Raw genomic sequence first — 21,370 nt, 5'->3', positions numbered from 1 at the left:
TGTAAGGAAGCCAAGTTAGCCATGTGGAGGAGAACTGAAAGGCTCCCTCTGGCGTCCAATCACCACACGTGAAAAGAGGCCATCTTGGATTTTCTAGTCCACCAACCATCAGAAGTAGGAGGAATAATAAATCATTATTGTCTTCAGCCACTGCATTTTGGGGTGGCTTTTACATAGGAGTTTCGCTAAAAATACAACAGTTGCTTCAGTTTTAGATTATTTTAATGAGTAGCAAAGAGTTGCAATATTTTCATAATTGTTACTTTTTTAAAGACAATGCCCTTGCCCATATAAAACAATAAACAATTGGTTATTTTAAAATTGATAGTATTTTTATATCTTTTTCTTCAGATGGTATTCCATGAGTGAGTAAATCTTTGTCATTGTCAGAAATCTCAATTTCTGAAAGAAAGTGAATGGGCAAGAGGAATGGGCAGGTTGTTATGAGCGATCAAAATATTCATCCTGGGCTTCCCTGGTGGTGCAGTGGTTGAGAGTCCGCCTGCCGATGCAGGGGACACGGGTTCGTGCCCCGGTCCGGGAAGATCTCACATGCCGCGGAGCGGCTGGGCCTGTGAGCCATGGCCGCTGAGCCTGCGCGTCTGGAGCCTGTGCTCCGCAACAGGAGAGGCCACAACAGTGAGAGGCCCGCGTACCGCAAAAAAAAAAAAAAAAAGCAGGCCAATGATTTTGACAATATATGATGTAATGAGATGTTTTCAAAGGAATCCATGCATTTCTTAAAATTTCCCTCTATGTTTTAAACAAAATTAGCAGGGTCATTGGCTAAAGGTACAGTGTATTCAAGAATGTGCAGCTTTGTAATTTGTATAATACGTATTTTGTTCAATAATGTTGAGGGTACGTTTCACTTCACTGCAGGAGAAGCAGAGTGTACATTCTGATTTGCTAATAGTATATAAATCTCCCTCCTTTTCAGGGAGATCCTGTGACACTGAAAGTTTCTTGAAAACGAGTCTAGTGAAGCAATGATACCTATAAAACTACACACTCAAAATTTGATGTCATTGAAATATTGTTAGATACATAACTATATATAACTATACATATATACATACACTTATAAGGAACACAAGTTAAGAAAAAGCACAAACACATTTAAAAAATTAATAATTGTAACCTGACAGTGGATCTGCATTCAGTGGCATGTAAATGGTGTTCCTTGTGCAAGAAAATTTTGACATTCTTAATTCAATCAGGGCATTCAGTGATGTAAAAGAAGTTCACAAGGACTTTGTAACTGAAAAAGGCTCACATCACTTTGGAGATTTTTTCTGGAAGTAAAGAGAACATAAATATAATAGATTTCAATAATACTGTTTTTATTTTATTGCAAAATGGATCTGACGTAGCATCATCTGACTATACAACAATTAACTACAAGAATTTAAAGGGGTCAAAACTAACATTCTTCCATACTGCTCTCTGGTAAGTTTCATATCTATGATATATGTTTTAAAATCTAAGGGTGAGTATATTAAACCTCTGGTTTGGGCTAAACACATAGAGACGTCAAATACATTTATAATTGTTAGGTGTTTTTTTATTGTTTTTAATAAATTTATTTATTTATTTATTTTTGGATGCATTGGGTCTTTGTTGCTGTGCGCGGGCTTTCTCTAGTTGCAGCGAGCAGGGGCTACTCCTTGTTGCAGTGTGCGGGCTCTAGGCGCAGGCTTCCGTAGTTGTGGCTCGTGGGCTCTAGAGTGCAGGCTCAGTAGGTGTGGCGTACGGGCTTAGTTGCTCCGTGGCATGTGGCATCTTCCCGGACTAGGGATAGAACCTGTGTCCCCTGCATTGGCAGGCAGATTCTTAACCACTGTGCCACCAGGGATGTCCCTGTTAGGTGTTTTTCGAAAGTTTTTTTAAAAGCAGTTTCTTGGGTTTATTTTCTTTAAACTACTTTATTGAGGTATAATCGACATACATAAAGCGGTATTATATTTAATGTACACAACTTAATATGTTTTCTTGTGTTTATTTTTAGATTAATAATGATTCAACCCATTTATTAAACCCTCATTGTTTTATGGGAACTAGAAAATTTGCGTTAGTTGTTTTAGTATAATATTCACAACACACCTGGAAGGCAGGCTTAAATAATAAGTGTTAGAGAGATTTGGTGACTTGGTCAAGTGGGTGAAAGAAGTGGAAATTTAAAAGTCTTGCTCTTGGTCTCATCCCCTTCACCATTTCGTTCAGCTGGGCCACAGTGCTCTCTAAGTTTTAACTGCAATCAGTTTTATTCTATTTTTAGGCCATTTTTCTAAAGTGTTTTTTTTTTTTTTCCTTTCTTTTCTCATATCCAAACTATTTTTGTTTTAAATTATTTATTTATTTATTTAATTTCTTAAAAAACATGAACCAGAGTATCACACTAATTTGTATTATAGGACTGTTTATTACTATTACAGAGGAATATTGTCTGTAAGCACTCTAGGTGGTTATTTCAGGAGGCTGAGTTCACTTTTCATCCAGGAAAAGCATAGAGACCTTTTTCCTCTTTCGAGACTTTACAATCTGAAATTTCAATGCACATGATTTCAGTAAGTTTGGAAGGAAAATTGCTTTTAAATGTTTTTAATGGAAAAATTAGGTACTGAAATATTGGCATGTTATAAAAACGTTACCCAGCCTTTGCAAACATCTTAGAGCGGCACTGTCCAGTATGACTTTCTGTGTTGGTGGAAATGTCCTGTATCTGCATAGTCCAACATAGCAGCCACTGCTGAGCACTTGAAATGTGCATGGTGCAACAGAACAATGGACTCTAATGTTAATATGGCTAGTGGGTACCATGTTGAACAGCAGGTCAAAATGAAATGACTTCAAGCATCCAGTCCCCCTGGTAGGGCTGACCTCCCACACTGTTCAGACAGCGCACAGAAAGTGAGCTAGTCTCTTTAAGAAAGCAGGTGAACCCTGTAACTGCACTCTTCCTTTTTCTTGCTACTGTAGCGGTGGCACCATTACCATGTTTGCAAAAGTAACGACCCGGTTTTACTTGCAGGAGATTAATCCCATCTATCCTCATTCTTTTGTAACAGTGGTTTTCTGCCTGAGAGTTGGAGAACTGCTCCCTTAAGCCACTTTAAGGCACATCGGCTTCTAGGCACTAAACCTGCCGTGCGTTGTGGATCTGAAGATCTAGGTGGTGGGTGGATTTGATTTTCCTGGACCTGACCAAGGCCAAAATTGTTTCTGCTTCATTATTCTGAGAAATGGATACTTTGCATGAGGCAGTCTAGAGTTCTAAAACAAACACTAGTGGATATAAAAAATATTCAAAGTCCTTATCTACAGAATTCTTTGTTTTCTACAGTAACTGTGTTCTCTTATGCTTAAATCAGTTCACTATAAAGATATCACAAATCTAGGCATGACATTTCTTAACGCTATGCATTCCTACTGGGATAAGCTTTTTCTATCAGAGAAGTAAAACTCTGAATGCTGTAGCCACAAGGTTTTACTGAGACAAAAATGTACAGGAGGCAAATCCATCTTTGACACGTAATTATCTTTTTCGGCATCCTGCCCTTCCCCTACCACGTCTACTCTCTATTCTTTTTTCTCCCCTCTTTTCTTTTCTGTCCGACCCTCTTGAATCTGGTGGTCTTTCTTTGCTCTCTCCTAAATCCCGGTCAGTTCCTAGGAAAAGGGTTGAAATTCAGATGAGGGTGATCAGAGACAATCTTACCTTTTTAGTGTACTTGAATTTTAAGCACAATTTTGTATCTGTTTGAGGAATTGAGTATTTTTAGCACATCTTATGCTAAATTTGATGGAATCAAGGATTTATTTTCTAGCTCCTGAACTCTCCCTCTAATTTTGTGCACCTACTGTTCTTCTGTGTAAAGTTAATCATGATTTATGGTCATCCTAATCTTTCTATATCAAAGAAGACATCTAAATCAAGAAAGATCATATAAGGAAAATGTATCAGTGAATACTGGTGTTATGATGCCTAATGATGTTAAATTAGACATGAGCACATCCACATAGTACTCACCTTAAAGAAAAATTCAAGCAAGGTGTTTAGAAAAGAGCTTTTTTAAAAACATTGTTTTCTCCTCCTCTAACCTCTCAATTCCTCATGGGTAGTTAACTGACTTTTGGTCAGGGACATAATTTAGAATGAAAATTCTTCATATAATAGCTTGTTCACCTTAACGTATAACAGAGGTATTTAATGACATTTTTTAATACTTCCAACCAATGTGGAGGGGCCAGGATCAGATTTATCCTCTTAACTAAAACAACCAAAATAAATAGACAAAATATGAAAAATAATTGGTTTTAAGATACTAGATATCAGGTGACAAAGACAATGACCTCTGAAAGTTGGGAAACAAACAAGGTGAACTCTACAATTGCCTCAGTTTATTGCCTCTAGAATGTTTCTAGGCCATGGTTCAGGGAGGAGAAACTCAGACAGAGTCTGGTGGATTCCCTGAGTTGAGGAGATGGAGCTATGAATTTGAGAGACCAAAGCAGTTAGAATTCACAGAGGAGAGTATCACAGAGGAAAGAGTTGCACAGAGAGAAAACCTCAGACATCTATGGTGGGTTTCTCTTGAGTTGAGTGTTCAGCAGAATGTTAACCAGCACATGTGTGTGAAGAAATTATCTGAGATCAGGAACAAACATCTAAAAATATTAGAGGAAAGAGGTTTTGGCACTTTCACAGGTATGGAAGAATGCCTATGCCTACCAGCCAGATAAGAAAACTCGTAATTCACAGGGCATTGTAATTGTAACTCAGGAAATTCATGCCTCAGTAGTGGGGAATAATTAGTCCTAGGCTAAGGACTACTCCAGACCCACCTAAAAATCATAGAAGCAAGACCTGAATGAATCAAATTATTTATAAGTAACTTAACGGTATCTTAGAATAAAGCTAAGAAGATTTAAAGGAATACAAAGATAACCAGTAGTGAACAAGGTAAAATCCACACGATGCCTGTCATTCAGTCAAAGTTTACCAGGCATGCAAAGAAGCAGGGGACACAACCCATAATGAGGAAGGTTATCGATGATAATCTAATAATATTATTATAATCTAACAAATGCTATGATGAGCATTAAGGACATTAAAAACACTTATTATAATTGTATTTCATATGCCCCAAAGTTGTGTCATGGAAGAAATAAAAAGGATGCAAATTGAAGTGCTTGGCCTAAAAGTGACAGTGCCTAAGATGAAAAACACTCTGGATGTAACTGCATATGAAATAAGGCAGAACAGGATGTTAGTGAACTTGAAGACATAGAAATATAAGCTATCCAAAATAAAATGTAGACGAAAATTAAAAATGAAAAGAGCACCTGTGAGTTATAGGACAGCTCCTTAATATACATGTAATTGGAGTCCCTGAAGAACACAAAGGGCAAAAAATTTGGAAGAAATAATGGCCAACGTTGTCCAACTTTGATGAAAACTATAAAATATAGATCCATATTCATGGATTGGAAGACTCAGTATAGTTAAGATGTCATGTCTTTCCATCTTTATCTATAGATGTAACATAATCCCAAATAAATCCCAGATCAGGTTCTTTTGCAGATGTTGGCGAACTGGTTCTCAAGTTTATACAGAAAGACAAAAGACCTAGAATAGCCAACACAATACTAAATAAGAACGAAGTTCGAGACTGACACTATCCAACTTCAAGATTTACTGTAAAGCTACAGTAATCATGACAGCATGCTATTGGTGGAAGAATAGGATACAGATTAATGGAACAGAAGAGAGAGCCCAGAAGAACGCCCACATAAATATAGTCAACTAATCTTTGAAAAGGAGCAAAGGCAATTCAATTGAAAAAGGATAGTTTTTTCAGACGTTTAACTTTCACAAAAATGGACTTAATATGGATTGTTAACCTACATCAGAAGCAAAACTATAAAACTAAAAACGTTTGGCAAAAATCTGTGAGCTCTTAAGTTTATAGATGCAACATCAAAAACAAGATCCATGAGAGATATAAGTGAAAAGACACACTTTATTAAAATTTTTTAAAAACCTGCTCTGTGAGAGACACTGTTAAGACAAGGAATAGATAAGCCACAGATGAGGACAAGATATTGTTAGAACATATATCTGATTAATAAATTGTATCCAAAATATACAAAACTCTTAAACTCAACAGTGAGAAAATAAGACACCTAATTAGAAAATGGGCAAAAGATCTAAATGAACACCTTACCAAAGGAGATACACAGATGGCAAATAAGCATATGAAAAGATGCTCAAGATCATTTGTCATTAGAGAATTGCAAGTTAGAGCAACAACGAAATATAGATACCAACTTATTAGAATGGCTACACTCCAGAAAACTGACAATAAAATTGCTGTCCAGGACATGGAACAACGGGAACTCTCGTGCACTGCTGGCGGGAATGTAAGATGGAGCAGCCACTTTGGAAGACAACTTGGCGATTTCTTACACAGTTAAGCATAATCTTACTAATGATTTGGCAGTCACACTCTGAGACATTTGCTCAAATGAGGTGAAAATTGTGTTCCCACAAAATACTGCATGTGAGTGTTTATAGTAGCTTTATTAATAATTGCCCCAAACTGGAAGCAACCAGGAAGCCCTTTAATAGTGAGTGGACAAACAAAAAGTGGCATACCCAAACAACGGAGTATTATTAAGCAAGAAAAAGAAAGGAGTTATTAAGCCATGAAAAGCATAGGATGAATCTTCAATGTGCATTGCTAAGCAAATGAAGTCGGACTGAAAAGGCTACATACTGTATGAGTACAATTATATGACATTCTTGAAAAGGCAAAATTATATGGATAGTAAAAAAGACTAGTGGTTACCACGGGGTTAGGGGAGGGTAGGAGAGAGTTAAATAGGTAAAAGATTGGAGACTTTTCTTTTTTTCTTAATATCTTTATTGGAGTATAATTGCTTTACAATGGTGTGTTAGTTTCTGCTTCATAACAAAGTGAATCAGTTATATATATACATATGTTCCCATATCTCTTCCCTCTTGCGTCTCCCTCCCTCCCACCCTCCCTATCCCACCCCTCCAAGCGGTCACAAAGCACCGAGCCGATATCCCTGTGCCATGCAGCTGCTTCCCTCTAGCTATCTACCTTACGTTTGTTAGTGTATATATGTCCATGCCTCTCTCTCGCCCTGTCACAGCTCACCCTTCCCCCTCCCCATATCCTCAAGTCCGTTCTCCAGTAGGTCTGTGTCTTTATTCCTGTCTTACCCCTAGGTTCTTCATGACATTTTTTTTTCTTAAATTCCATATATATGTGTTAGCATACGGTATTTGTCTTTCTCTTTCTGACTTACTTCACTCTGTATGACAGACTCTAGATCTATCCACCTCATTACAAATAGCTCAATTTCGTTTCTTTTTATGGCTGAGTAATATTCCATTGTATATATGTGCCACATCTTCTTTATCCATTCATCCGATGATGGGCACTTAGGTTGTTTCCATCTCCGGGCTATTGTAAATAGAGCTGCAATGAACATTTTGGTACATGACTCTTTTTGAATTTTGGTTTTCTCAGGGTGTATGCCCAGTAGTGGGATTGCTGGGTCATATGGTAGTTCTATTTGTAGTTTTTTAAGGAACCTCCATACTGTTCTCCATAGTGGCTGAACCAATTCACATTCCCACCAGCAGTGCAAGAGTGTTCCCTTTTCTCCACACCCTCTCCAGCAATTACTGTTTCTAGATGTTTTGTTGATGGCCATTCTGACTGCTATGAGATGATATCCCACTGTAGTTTTGATTTGCATTTCTCTAATGATTAATGATGTTGAGCATTCTTTCATGTGTTTGTTGGCAGTCTGTATATCTTCTTTGGAGAAATGTCTATTTAGGTCTTCTGCCCATTTTTGGATTGGGTTGTACTGGCACAAAAACAGAAAGATAGATCAATGGAACAGGATAGAAAGCCCAGAGATAAACCCATGCACATATGGACACCTTATCTTTGATAAAGGAGGCAGAAATGTACAATGGAGAAAGGACAGCCTCTTCAATAAGTGGTGCTGGGAAAACTGGACAGCTACGTGTAAAAGTATGAGATTAGATCACTCCCTAACACCATACACAAAAATAAGCTCAAAATGGATTAAAGACCTAAATGTAAGGCCAGAAACTATCAAACTCTTAGAGGAAAACATAGGCAGAACACTCTATGACATAAATCACAGCAAGAACCTTTTTGACCCACCTCCTAGAGAAATGGAAATAAAAACAAAAATAAACCAATGGGACCTAATGAAACTTCAAAGCTTTTGCACAGCAAAGGAAACCATAAACAAGACCAAAAGACAACCCTCAGAATGGGAGAAGATATTTGCAGATGAAGCTACTGACAAAGGATTAACCTCCAAAATTTACAAGCAGCTCATGCAGCTCAATAACAAAAAATACAAACAACCCAATCCAAAACTGGAGACTTTTCTTTAAGGCCAAGAACCATTTTGTACTATACTATGATTATGGATACATGACCCTATGTATTTGTCATAAGGCACAGAACCCATAGAACCTTATAAAGCACAACGAGTTAACCTTAATATGAGCAAATTAGAAAAAACAAAAACATTTAGGAGGGCAGGATTCCCTGGGTGGAATGTAGAATATGACAAAACAAGAACTTGTATTAGAAACATATGAAACAACCTTATTCAAGGGGGTGGGTGAAAAAGGTTCTGAACTAAGTAACTTTGGAAATGAGTGGAGGCTGTAAGACTAAAGAAATAGTACCTAAGCACTATACTTTAGTTGGTAAAGATTATAAATTGTGGTACTATTCTAAAGGCACATTGAAATGAACAATTAAATAAATTATGGTGGATAACGGGAGTCAAATTTCTGACTGTTGGAATGGCAGTTCACAAACAAGAAAAAGAAGGGAATGGAGTAATCCAGGTGGTAACAGGTTAGAGTTGGAGATGTCAGTACAAAGTCCTATTTAGCTTAATATAGATCCTAATGGATAAACATACAAATAGTTACAGATATCTGGATATACACAGGTTAGTATGTACACATATATTTCTTTGCTCTTTCAGCTGAGAGGACCTAGAAGTAAGGATATCCAGTAGCAACAAGCACACTTAGCACCTAGATCTTGGATACCCTGCTCCAGTAAAAGGAACCAGCTGCTCTTTAAAGAAACAGTTTAATCTAAGACTGGGGCAGGAAGTATAAAAGATGAGCTTAGAAAGATCAGTGGTTTCCAGGGGTGAGGTGGGGAGAGATGAGTAGGTAGAGCACAGAGGATTTTTAAGGCAGTAAAAATGCTCTGTATGATAATAATAATGATGGATATATGTCATTATACATTTGTCTAAACCACAGAATATACAAGACCAAGAGTGAATTCTAAAGTAAACTGTGGACTTTACGTGATTATGATGTGTCAGTGTAGATTCCTCTTTTGTAACAAATGTACCCCTCTGGTGTCTGATGTTGACACTGGGGGAAGCTATGCACATAAGGGGGTACAGGGTATATGGGAAATCTCTGTGCCTTTCTCTCAATTAAAAAACAAATTTATTTATTTAGCTGCACTGGGTCTTAGTTGCAGCATGCGGGCTCTTTTAGTTGTGGCATGTAGGATCTAGTTCCCTGACCAGGGATTGCACCCGGGGCCCCCTGCATTGGGAGTGTGGAGTCTTAACCACTGGACCACCAGGGAAGTCCCTCAATTTTGTTATATAACCTAAAACTGCCCTAAAAATGAAATCTTTTAAAAACTAAAAGAAAGGGACTTCCCTGGTGGTCCAGTGGTTAAGAATCTGCCTGCCAATGCAGGGGACAAGGGTTCGAGCCCAGGTCCGGGAAGATCCCACATGCCGCGGAGCAACTAAGCCCACGTGCCACAACTACTGAGCCTGCGTTCTAGACGCCGCAAGACACAACTACCGAAGCCTGCATGCCTAGAGCCCGTGCTCCACAACAAGGGAACCCAGTGCAATGAGAAGCCCACGCACTGCAACGGAGAGCAGCCTCAGCTCTTCGCAACTAGAGGAAGCCTGGGCATAGCAACGAAGACCCAATGCAGACAAAAATAAATAAATAATAATAAATATTAAAAATAAATTAATTATTAAAAAAATTTTAAAAACTAAAATAAAAAAAAAGATAAGCTTAGAGAATATTATAGTGCCAGAAATTAAGGAAGTGCTAAAGTGTGCTTGTGTGCACAAGCACAGACACACACAATGATGGAAGTATGTCAGAAGGACACAGGATCCAATTAAAAAGGATACTGATGGAAGCCTTTTCATCTAAAGATGGAACAGTTTCAGCAACAAAGTAAAATAATATTGGATTATAAGCCAACATATATCAAAAGTATCCATGAGTCCATATGATTGATTAAATAAATAAATTGGGAGAATAGACAAATCTGTCATGTGGAAGAATTCCAAATATATACAGTATATATAGTTACTATTAGTAAATATACTATTAGTGTATGAGTATATACTTTTACTAGATAGATAGATATAGATACTCTGCCCTCAAGTAGGTGGAACATAATTCCCCACTCCTTAAATGTGGTGTGCATATGGTGCCTTGCTTCCAAAGAAAGGATGAAAAAAAGAGTAACATGACAGCGGGGAAAACACAAACACTTCCTTCCCCAAGTGATCTAGGTCAACGTCATCAATGATAACTCACATTAACGGTACGTACTCTTGATGTGGTGTGATGGGAATGGCACTTTACCTCCGTAGCCTTTCCCCCCAAAACTCATCATCACAGTTTAATCGTGAGAAAAACAACAGACAAATTCCAATACAGAACATTGTACAAAACAGCTGACCAGTATGCCTCAACACTGTTAAAATAATTAAAAAATAAGGAAAGTCTGAGAAACAGTTATAGCCAAAAGGATCCTAATGACACACAAATACTAAATGTAATGTAGTATCCTGGATGGGATCCTAGAATGCATAAAGTACATTAGGAAGAATGAAGGGTATCTGAGTAAGATGTGAACTTTTAGCTAATGATAATATACCAGTGTTGACTCATTAATTATAACAAATGTACCCAAACTAATATAAGATATCAATAATAGGAGAAACTGTGTGGGGGGGGGGAGGGGGGAAGGGGAGGGTAAATGGAAACTTTCTGTACTAGCTTTGTAATTCTTCTATAAATCTAAAAGTTTTTACATTAAATTTTATTTTTATTAAAAATAAATTTAAATTAAGTATTTAAAATATTAAAAATAACATTTAAAAATAGAGACTTTCAAAAGTCATTAATGACATCACACTCACTGTACAATATTTTAATCGGAATGATATCTGAGACTCCTTATTACTTTCTGTTGAAAACTGTATCTCATTTTAAATCTTTTTGAATTATGCAAACTATGTATGACATGCAGATGTACTTGGGATGGCCAAAAGTTTCGTTCGTTTTTTTCCGTAAGATGGCTCTAGTAGCATTTAGCTATCTTTAACTTCATTCGAAACAATTTTGTTAGATTGTATGTGACAGCTGTCATATAAGTGTGCATTTAAAAAAAGACATCAAAATTGGTGAATTTTTATGTAGCCATTTTAATATTGAAGATGGGAGAAAAAGAGCAACATTTTCGGCATATCATGCTTTATTAGTTTGAGAAAGGTAAAAACGCAACTGAAATGTAAAAAAAGATTTGTGCAGTGTATGGAGAAGGCGCTGTGACTGATCGAACATGTCAGAAGTGGTTTGCGAAATTTCACGCTAGAGATTTCTCACTGGATGATGCTCCATGGTCAGGTAGACCAGTTGAAGTTGATAGCGATCAAATCGAGACATTTATAGAGAACAATCAACGTTATACCACGTGGGAGATAGCCGACATACTCGAAGTATCGAAATTAAGCGTTGAAAATCATTTGCACCAGCTTTGTTATGTTCATCGCTTTGATGTTTGGGGTCCATATAAGTTAAGCAAAAAAAACCTTCATGATGGTATTTCCACATGTGATTCTCTACTTAAACGTAATGAAAACGTTCTGTTTTTAAAACAAATTGTGACAGGCGATGAAAAGTGGATACTATACAACAATGTGAGACGGAAGAGATCGTGGGGCAAGTGAAATGAACCACCACCAACCACACCAAAGGCAGGTGTTCATCCAAAGAAGGTGATGTTGTGTATATGGTGGGATTGGAAGGGAATCCTCTATTATAAGCTTCCAGAAAACTAAACGATTAATTTCAACAAGTACTGCTCCCAATGAGACCAACTGAAAGCAGCACTTTACAAAAAGCATCCAGAATTAGTCCACAGAAGACACACTATCTTCCATCAGGATAACACAAGACTGCATGTTTCTTTGATGACCAGGTAAAAACTGTTACAGCTTGGCTGGAAAGTTCTGATTCATCCACCGTATTCACCAGATATTGTACCTTTGGATTTCCATTTATTTCAGTCTTTACAAAATTCCCTTAATGGAGAAAATTTCTATTATCTGGAAGACTGTAAAAGGTACCTGGAACAGTTCTTTGCTCAAAAAGATAAAAAGTTTTGGGAAGATGGAATTATGAAGTTGCCTGAAAAATGGCAGAAGGTAGTGGAACAAAATGGTGAATGTGCTGTTCAATTAAGTTCTTGGTGAAAATGAAAAATGTGTCTTTTATTTTTACTTAAAAACCAAAGGAACTTTTTGGCCAACCCAATATAATCTTCTGAAGAGAGTAGCCAGTGTTGCCTATAATTTGTATCTTTATTTGCAAATTGTCTTTATTATGTAAGGGTTGTGTCAAGTGAGATGTTAATAGGAAAAGTGCACCCTCTAGAGCTTTGGGTGTTTGCAAACTTGCAAAACTCAATATGTTTGTTATTATGGAAGTCATCACTTACCCTATTTGTAACATACTGATTAAAAGAGAAAACAAAATAGTAACACTTAGGGCAATATAAAGATCGCTTGTGAAAAGTGCATTTATGTTACAGAATGTCAAGTCCCTTAACTGAAAATGTAATACAAAATAAAAGTAAATGCCATTAATAAAACATTAACTTGATAAAGTTTCAATCCCAACAGTGACAACAATTAATATTCTTATATGTTGACTGTTAGGGCAAAGAAAACATTATTTATATCCAATATAAATATATTCGGGAAGGGGCTTTTGGCAAAAATGTTCTTACCTCATAAATAGGTTTCTGAGACCAATTTCAATGTGCATGGGGTCCCCCGCACCAGTAAGCAATTCTCAGACACCAGCAGAGTATCCAGAGATTGCATCAGATTCCACAGGTTAAGGGTTCAGCCTACAAGACTGTCATCCTGTCCCCACTGCAGACTCCAGTCACGAGTCCAGGTTTTTCACCGGTGCTTCTGACTGACCAGATATAAATCAGAGGTTCCCATGAAGGGTTCAAGGTCCCCAAGGAAGGTTCAATTAATTTGCTAGAGTGGCTCCCAGAACTCAGAGAAACATTTTACTTACTAGGTCAATGGTTTATTATACAAGGATATAACTCAGGAACAATCAGAAGGAAGAGATGCATTAGAGCAAGGTATGGGGACGGGCATGGAGCTTCCATGCCGCCTCCAGGAGCACCACTGTCCCGGCATCGCCACATGTTCACAAACCTAGGAGCTCTCAGAATCCTGTCCTTTTGAATGTTTATGGAAGCTTTAATTACATAGGCATGATTGATTCAACTTCTAGCCCTCTTCTCTCCCTGGAGGTCAGGGGGTGGGACTGAAAGTTCCAATCCTCTAACCACATGATTGGTTCTCCTGGCAACCAGCCCCCATCATTAGGTGCTTCTAAAAGTCACCTCTTCACATATCACAGGACACCTTTACCACTGTCTACACTTAGGAAATTCCAAGGTTTGGGTAGGTCCTGAGCCAGGAACTGTGGAGGAAGACCAAGCATATATATAAGAAAAATATATTTGGTCATTCAGATGACCAAAATGTATTTCTCATAAATCACAAAAAGAATAAATTTTGAGTAGCAACATCAACAAAATTGCAAAATAGGAAGCCCAGCCTCTTCTTCCCCTAGGGAGACATCCACAAACCAACTGCCTTTGTAAGAAATCCAGAAACCAGTTAAGAGATTCAGGCACCAGATAACACAATTTGCATGAATAAGAGAAACAAAGGAGTTGCATCTTAATCTCTTTCTAGTCTTTTGATGTGATTTTGTTCCACTATGACCGGATGATCCTTTTCCAATCCAAAGGACAGTCCAGGAGCCTCTATGCACACTGTGGTGGGTCATACAGTTCTCTGGCAGGTTGTACCAAGAGGAAATTGGAAGCCTTATTTTACAAATTGGAACATTTTGGTTTGATTTATAATGCTTTCTCAGGCAGGGTCTAGCCCATAATATGCATACGCCAAACCTGAAGCACCAGCAGTTGTTTTTATCTTAATCGGTGGAAAATATAACCACAAATGCATACACAGGGAGAAATGATTTGTGACGTCTGAATCAGCAGTACAGTAATGTGCAAAATTAGGTCTCTACACTTCTCTGATTTTTCCCATTCAGACGCTTTTTTTTTTCCCTCCCTGACATTAAGCACCAACTCTTAATGGTAGAGAGGAAGAAAAGAAGCACAAGTCAGTAGGTCTTGGTGACCATCCCTTTTCTGCCACCAATGAGTCATGTCCCTCTGGCGAGTCTGTAATTCCTCTCCTCCTCCGATTTCTCCTCTGTGCAAAGTGAGCTGTAATAATACAGTGATTACAAGAACAACATTGATTGTCTAACTCTCAGGGGCTTTCACTTTACAAGCATTGTCTCAGCCATGAGGGTGATACTCTACCTGTCCTTGGTTCACAGATGAGAAAACTAAGAATCAGGGATGTTATGCAGCTTGCTCAAGGGCAGGCTGGTTGGAGGTGGCTCTGGAGCAGACATTGAACCTGGGCTACCAGACTCCAACACTGCCCGCTCAAACCACTACTCTGTACAGTCAGAATGCAGATATCTAAGGCCAGTGAGTAACTGCGGACCCACTAAGTGTTAGGCATTCAGTGGGCGGTTGTCACACATTATATCACAATGGCTCTTTAGTCATTATTCTCTTACTTTTTAAGAAAAGGAAATCGAAGACCAGAGTAAATGAGTCATTTAATCAGAACCACAGTGAAAGCTGAATTCATATCTGGGCTTCTCTGTTTGTAATGTCTAAACTCTCTCCACTGCGTCATGTGGTCCATGTGGCTCTCTCTCCCCTGTGGCCATTAGGCAGGGTCTGGCGGTGCAATGGCTTGAAATACTCAGGTATTTTATTCAGTGCCAGCCTCCAACTCATTCTATTACCATAGCCCATTGATATGGAAAAATCCATCTTTAACGGTTGCTATGAAAATTTACACTTTGTCCTAAAGAAGTTATTATTGCCAGGAAAGGTTCAATTATTTTTCATTTCTGATATGTGTACTGATCCTTTTAAAATGCATTCTCTAATTTATTTTATGGGAACAATTTTAAGTATAAAGTTTTAAAAGGAAGACAACTTTTTTCTCTTCTGGAGAAAAGAAGAGAATTTAAAAAAAGAGAAAAAGAGAACTTTTCTCTTCTGGAGAGCCTGAGACCTGTTCCCTCTGTGTGGAGTCATTGAAGGAAATACTTTCAGAGCTTTGCAGACCAGAATGCCGAGCCTACTTGCCGTGGCACTTTGGACATACTGCTTAACTTTGCTGAGCCTCGATCTGTTTGTCTGTTAAATGGGCACAATGATATTTCCCTCAAAGATTGATATAATAATTTAAGTAGATAACAAGTGGCATATAATATGTGTTCAATAATATTTAATCCCCTTCAATAATTACTTAACAGAAATTGTCAATTTATATCTGCTTTTGCTTAACATGTTATGTTTGAAAATGACAAAATCAGGGATATAGGCCTAGAAATACAGAGTAAACACTCGAACAATGACCTTTCTTTTCCTCTGCTTTTTTTTCTTTTTAAGGGCTTCAGGTTTTCACTGCTTTTGACAGAGGTCAGGAAGGAGCTGTACTCTTATGTGAAGGGCAGCAAGTCCTAGGGTGAGAGCGGTAAAACTGGGGTCAGAAAAACAAAGTTCAATCCTCAGTGCTTTATTTACTAACTCTATGATCTCCTCAAATCATTTAAATTCCCTGTTCTTGTTTTCTCATCTGCAAAATAGGGAAATTAAAAATATCTCTTCTGCTTTGTTTGTAGGCAAGAGCCAGCTCTTATGGTGAATGCTTCTGTCATTTCCCCCTTATTTCATTCATTCTATAGCAAGGCTGCTGCTGCTGAATGCTTATGTTTCTTCTTACTTGTTATCACCAAGAAGTGCTTGAGAATCTCAGTGTTCCTATTATAAAATTTAGCACATTCTAAGTTAAATATCTTGACATTTATTTTGAAGAGCTTATTTATCCTTCTATGACACCATGTTATACACTTATCATTATGTGATACTAGCTCCATTATTTAAATACTTTAATATTCTATTCAAGAACTGGCAATATCCATGGATCAGCCATTTGAAGAGTAATTTTTCTGTAGCTGGCGATCTTCTGAATTCAACTTTACTCCTCTCTCCTTTAGGCCATTTGAATTACATCTTTAAATTGTTTAGGAGGTTTGGTGTGAGTCTGTGTGTGTGTGTTTTGGGCGGGGGGTTCCCTTTCTTCAGTATCCCATCATTTTTATTTTGGGGCCTTTTGGGAATTATTATTAAAGAATTTGATTGTGGAATGCCACTGCGTATTCACAGCCTGAAGCATTCATCCAAATAGATCTATCCAAAGCATTCAGTTTGTGGATTTGTACTCCTGATGCACTAAAATAAGAAATGTTAATTTCTTGCAGACTATTACTAGATGATTTTAAATATCTGCCGAACAGGAATGTCTGTTTCCTTGTGAGGCATTTCCATAATAAAATCCTGGCACCATAGCTGAAGAGGATAATTTTATATAAACAGAGAAAAACAACAGCAAGTATTTTCCCCAAGGACAGTTTCAGCTACCATTTACCAATGCTGCTTAGTTATTTCTGTCTCATTTTATGCTTTTGTTTTGAAACAAAACACAATTTTACCTGGATGCACTCCCGGATAATCAGGAATTAGCTCAGTATGTTGACTGGCTCTGCTGAAGGCAAGACGGGCAGAAAATCAGGAGGCTCCACCGCCTCGCCCCTCCCCCCACGGACATCTCCAGAGGGGAGAAAAGGGTTAAGGATTATTGAAGAATAGAGGAGAGGGGAGGGAGCCCCGAGGAGGCCCAGGCGCGGCAGGCCTCGCCTCCAAGTCCAGCTTTCATCAGCAGCGCAGCGCCCGGCGGCGGAGCTCTGAGCGCTGCTGTGAATTTGGAGGAGGGACGCTGCTGCTGCCAATTTCTGGGACCACGGCTGCGAGGAGTGGGCGTGGCCTCGGCAGTGTGGATGCTCGTTCGGAAAGATGCTGAGCGCTTTTCAGTGAGCAGTCAGGGTTGTGGTGTGTGTGTTTGTGTGTGTGTGTGTGTATGTGTGAGAGAGAGAGAGAGAGAGAGAGAGAAGGAAGAGGAGGAGGTAGAGAGACCAAGACACCCAGAGGTGCTGAAAATCCAGACAGAGCTGGGAGACAGACTGAGAGCGGGACTGGAGCCCTCGGAGAGCCACTCAAGATCTTTTGGGGGAGCCCAATGAATGTGAACATGAGGCCTGTCACCGGAGCTGTTCTCAAGACGCTACTTCTGTTATCTACTCCAAATTGGAACAGGGTTTTAGCTGGGAATTCCTGTAAGTATACAGCAAATGATTTAGAACTTGAAGGGGGCCTCTCTGCAAAACTTTAATTCTGTTGTTTTTTATGATGATTATTTGCAGCTGGAATTGCTGCAAAGCACATTGCTATAAATGAAGCCTCACTTAAAATCTTGCAAATACGACTGGGTTTACACATGTCTTTCCTCTTGGTCTGGTCAGAATATGCAAAGTATCGTTTCTCTGTTTGTCTACGAGCAGAATCTTGTCCTCTTGTCTTTGTGTATTCATTGAGAACACTCAAGTTCTAGTAAAACATTAAATCGTCATCTTAATCATGGAATAGCCTGTGAATGTCTTCGTTTCTTCCCTTTTTTAGGTTTCCTGAATTTTACTGGAATTATGTCTAACAGGAAAACAACTGGCAGACTTTACATTATGCTACATTAGCTTAGATTTCTGAAGTTTGCAATTTGGCAGACTGATAGCTGGCTGCATCTTTAAAATGATGCCAGGATAATAACTGAAACATACTGCAGAATTCAGGGGCAGAATTGGTAGAGGTGAACCTCAATATTAGGAATTGTGTCCTCACTGCCACCAGAATGAGACTTGAACACAGGGGCTTGATTCCTACATCTTGCTTAAAGAAATACATTCAGGTGCTTTTTTCAAAAGTATTATTCTTGAATTTTTAACTTTATAAATTTGTGATTGAATATTCTGATTCTGAGTTAATGGTCCCAGGGAAGATTTATTAAGACCTTATTTCTAATTTAAGTATCATCCAAAATAATTTGACAGAGGTCCCTTCATCCACTTTTTATGAGAGATAAGAAGTTTTAAAAGTTACATTTGGCCTAAAATCTCTAAAGGGGAGAATTTCCCCCTCCCTGATGAATGATCAACAAACTCAGCAAATACAACTTTTTCTCTCTTTCTTGGACTTTAAAGGAAAAGCTCATCTGCTTTTCAAGAAAGGGCTATGAGGCCTGGTCAGGAATTTATGTCACTACAGTTCAAGCAGGTTTAGGTTTGGGGGACACAAATAAGCCAGGAACCAGGCATTTGCTATGGTACATCCCTTGAGCACGCTAAAGCACTCTGATGTGGGAAGAACATTAGAAATGACCTTACAGGCACAAGCCAAATGCTCATTTACATTGAATGGCCACTGGGATTGCGTCCTTCCATTCAGTATTAGCTCATTTAATGGTGTGGTATATCTATCACTCTGAAAGAAGAGAACGTCACTCGGACGCTGCAGTGTGTTTTAGCTTCTGTTTTAATTTGGGGGTGTAAGAATCCCATGAGTCAATAAAATGTGCATATTTTCACCTCATCAAAATCTTGGAATGCTGTAATAGTAGCATTTGACCAACATTACAACAAACAAACAATAACAACACAGACCCCCCCCACACACACACAGAAAGTTTTGTAGAAAACGCATAAGTAATTCATCGTCCAACTACCGAAGTTCAGCAAAAAAGGAAGCGCTAGAGGTCACTCTTACAATGTAAAGCACATCATTTGAAGCATCCTTCCCTTAAGGAAAGCAGCGCTTAAGTCTGGCCTAGAGGCAGTCTTGTCTTTCCAATATGCTGACTGTTTGAGTTTATAATTGACTGATGTGACTGACTGGGCTATTAGTTGTTCACATTTGTTTATTTTCTTGAAGTCCAATAAAAGGCAGATCGACCTTCAATAGCTTCTTTGTAATATATCTTCTTCAAAGGAAAGATGAGCTGCTGAGATCTCAGGAGAGCAGAATATTCATGGGTGCTTAGCTCTGGCTGGGCCTCTCCTGACACTTAAAATTTCAATCCTGATTCTGTATTCTTTTAGCCTTGGTTTATTCAGGAAGTAGTTTAATGCTCTTTTAAACATTTGATTAACTTAAAGAACCTATAGCACTTTAAATTATTAGGAACATTTAAATATTAAAGTTGGAATTCTTGGTTACCATATGTGTTAAGAGTTGACTGTTCTTAAAGTGTCATATATGCAGTTAAATGACTTCAGATAATTAAAGGTGCATTTAGTAATTTCTTGTTACTATCGCATTGACAGTGTGATCTGCAGCAGTAGATATAAAACAAAAAAATTCATTTGCCAAGTTTTATTTCATTAGTATTTTGTGTGGGGGGGAAGAAAGCAAGGCACTTATTACCAAGTCATGGTACTCCATGTATTGTATCTTTTTTGGAGGAACAAGTCTATATGTTTACCAGCAAGGTTGTAATTCAGCATAGTGACAAGTGACCATCAACCACCATAAGTGTTTTTAAAGTATTATAATAGCTCCAGTAATTCTTTTGGACAAAACTTTATATTAAAACATGAATCAATCTTGAACACCAATATTAAAGTCAGGGAGAACTGAAGAAAAATAAAGGAAATTAAAGGTCAGTCTCTCGGGTGAATACAAAGACATTTTCCCTCTATTTACAGCTGATTCACCAGGAGCAAATCTGCTATCCACTGAGTCGGCCCAAGACTGCCCAAGGCCGCCAGTATGAAAGCTTACACGGGACAGGACTTTATACACCAGGGACAGCTCAGGGATTAGGTACACTTAATTTGAATGTTAGTTGATCTAATTAATCAACAGGGTAAGTTTACATTAGAAGGTTTCTGTGCAAACACACACACACACATACGTGTTCATGTGTATCTATGTGTGTCTGTGTGTGAACATATGTATATATTTATATAAAGATGCATAAACCACTAGATGCGTGTGCTTACACATCTTTGGTGACTGCTGACTCCTATTCTGACTAAAGATGAAAAACGTTGAATGGACCACATTCTTTGGCTATTAGCACCCTACCTGACATTTCAAAAGCATTGAACCAGCCCCAGGTCTTTCCTCCTTGTTCTGGTCAAGGTGTTATTATATTGAAGAGTTCCTTCTGTGAACGTTTAGAGACAGATCCTCGTAGTAGGGCTTGCTCTTTGATAAGCTGCACAGGCTGTTGTTGCTTTCTTCACTTGCTAGTAAGATACATGCACTGAAAAGGGAGTCACCTCTTTATTTTTTTTAATTATTAAAAAATATTTATTTTCATTTATTTATTTATTTTGGTTGCGCTGGGGCTTAGTTGCAGCCGGTGGGCTCCTTAGTGTTGGCTTACGGGCTTCTTAGTTGTGGCATGTGAACTCTTAGCTGCGGCATGCATGTGGGATCTAGTTCCCTGACCAGGGCTCGAATCTGGGCCCCCTGCCTTGGAAGCGTGGAGTCTTAACCACTGCGCCACCAGGGAAGTCCCTTTATTTTTAAATTGCTCTTATGAACCCACAGTTTCCTTCTGAGCATTAAGACGTTGTTGGGGGAGGGGTGGACACTGTAAAAGAAGAAAAGGTGTAAGTCAGCAAAGAGTTTTGCTTTTATTTTTACTCTTGCAGATCATGTGATGGAAGCTCTCTGGCTTCAGGTATACTGAGAATATTTAATGCTTAACAAGTAGCTTATGAATGACATAATTAGAAGTTAATTTCTCACTGTGTGCTTTCTTTTCCATAATTGGAATAAAGGCTGTATCTGATATCTACCCTGAAAGAAGCACTAAAGAATATGTTAAAGTTAACAAAAGTTGAAGGTAATGACTTGAGTAGATGATCGTTCTTGTGGGCTCTGGGATG

General features: G+C 38.3%; 1 protein-coding gene across 6 annotated transcripts in view; it reads left to right on the top strand.

Moving 5' to 3' along the window:
• Nucleotides 1-17,673: 17,673 nt before the first annotated feature.
• CNTNAP4 (contactin associated protein family member 4) overlaps nt 17,674-21,370 on the top strand; it is a gene marked incomplete at both ends in the record, with an annotated part of 261,875 nt that continues 258,178 nt past the window's right edge. For all 6 annotated transcript variants that reach the window (XM_082862478.1, XM_082862479.1, XM_082862481.1 and 3 more), the window contains one exon: nt 17,674-17,758. In XM_082862478.1, the coding sequence (XP_082718604.1) occupies nt 17,674-17,758 (85 nt within the window). The remainder of the gene's footprint in view (nt 17,759-21,370) is intronic.

Source organism: Leucopleurus acutus, assembly GCF_964270905.1.
Source record: "Leucopleurus acutus genome assembly, chromosome: 20".
NCBI lineage: Eukaryota > Metazoa > Chordata > Mammalia > Artiodactyla > Delphinidae > Leucopleurus > Leucopleurus acutus.
Note: the sequence above shows the minus strand (reverse complement) of the source record. Positions and strands in the feature narration are given on the sequence as shown.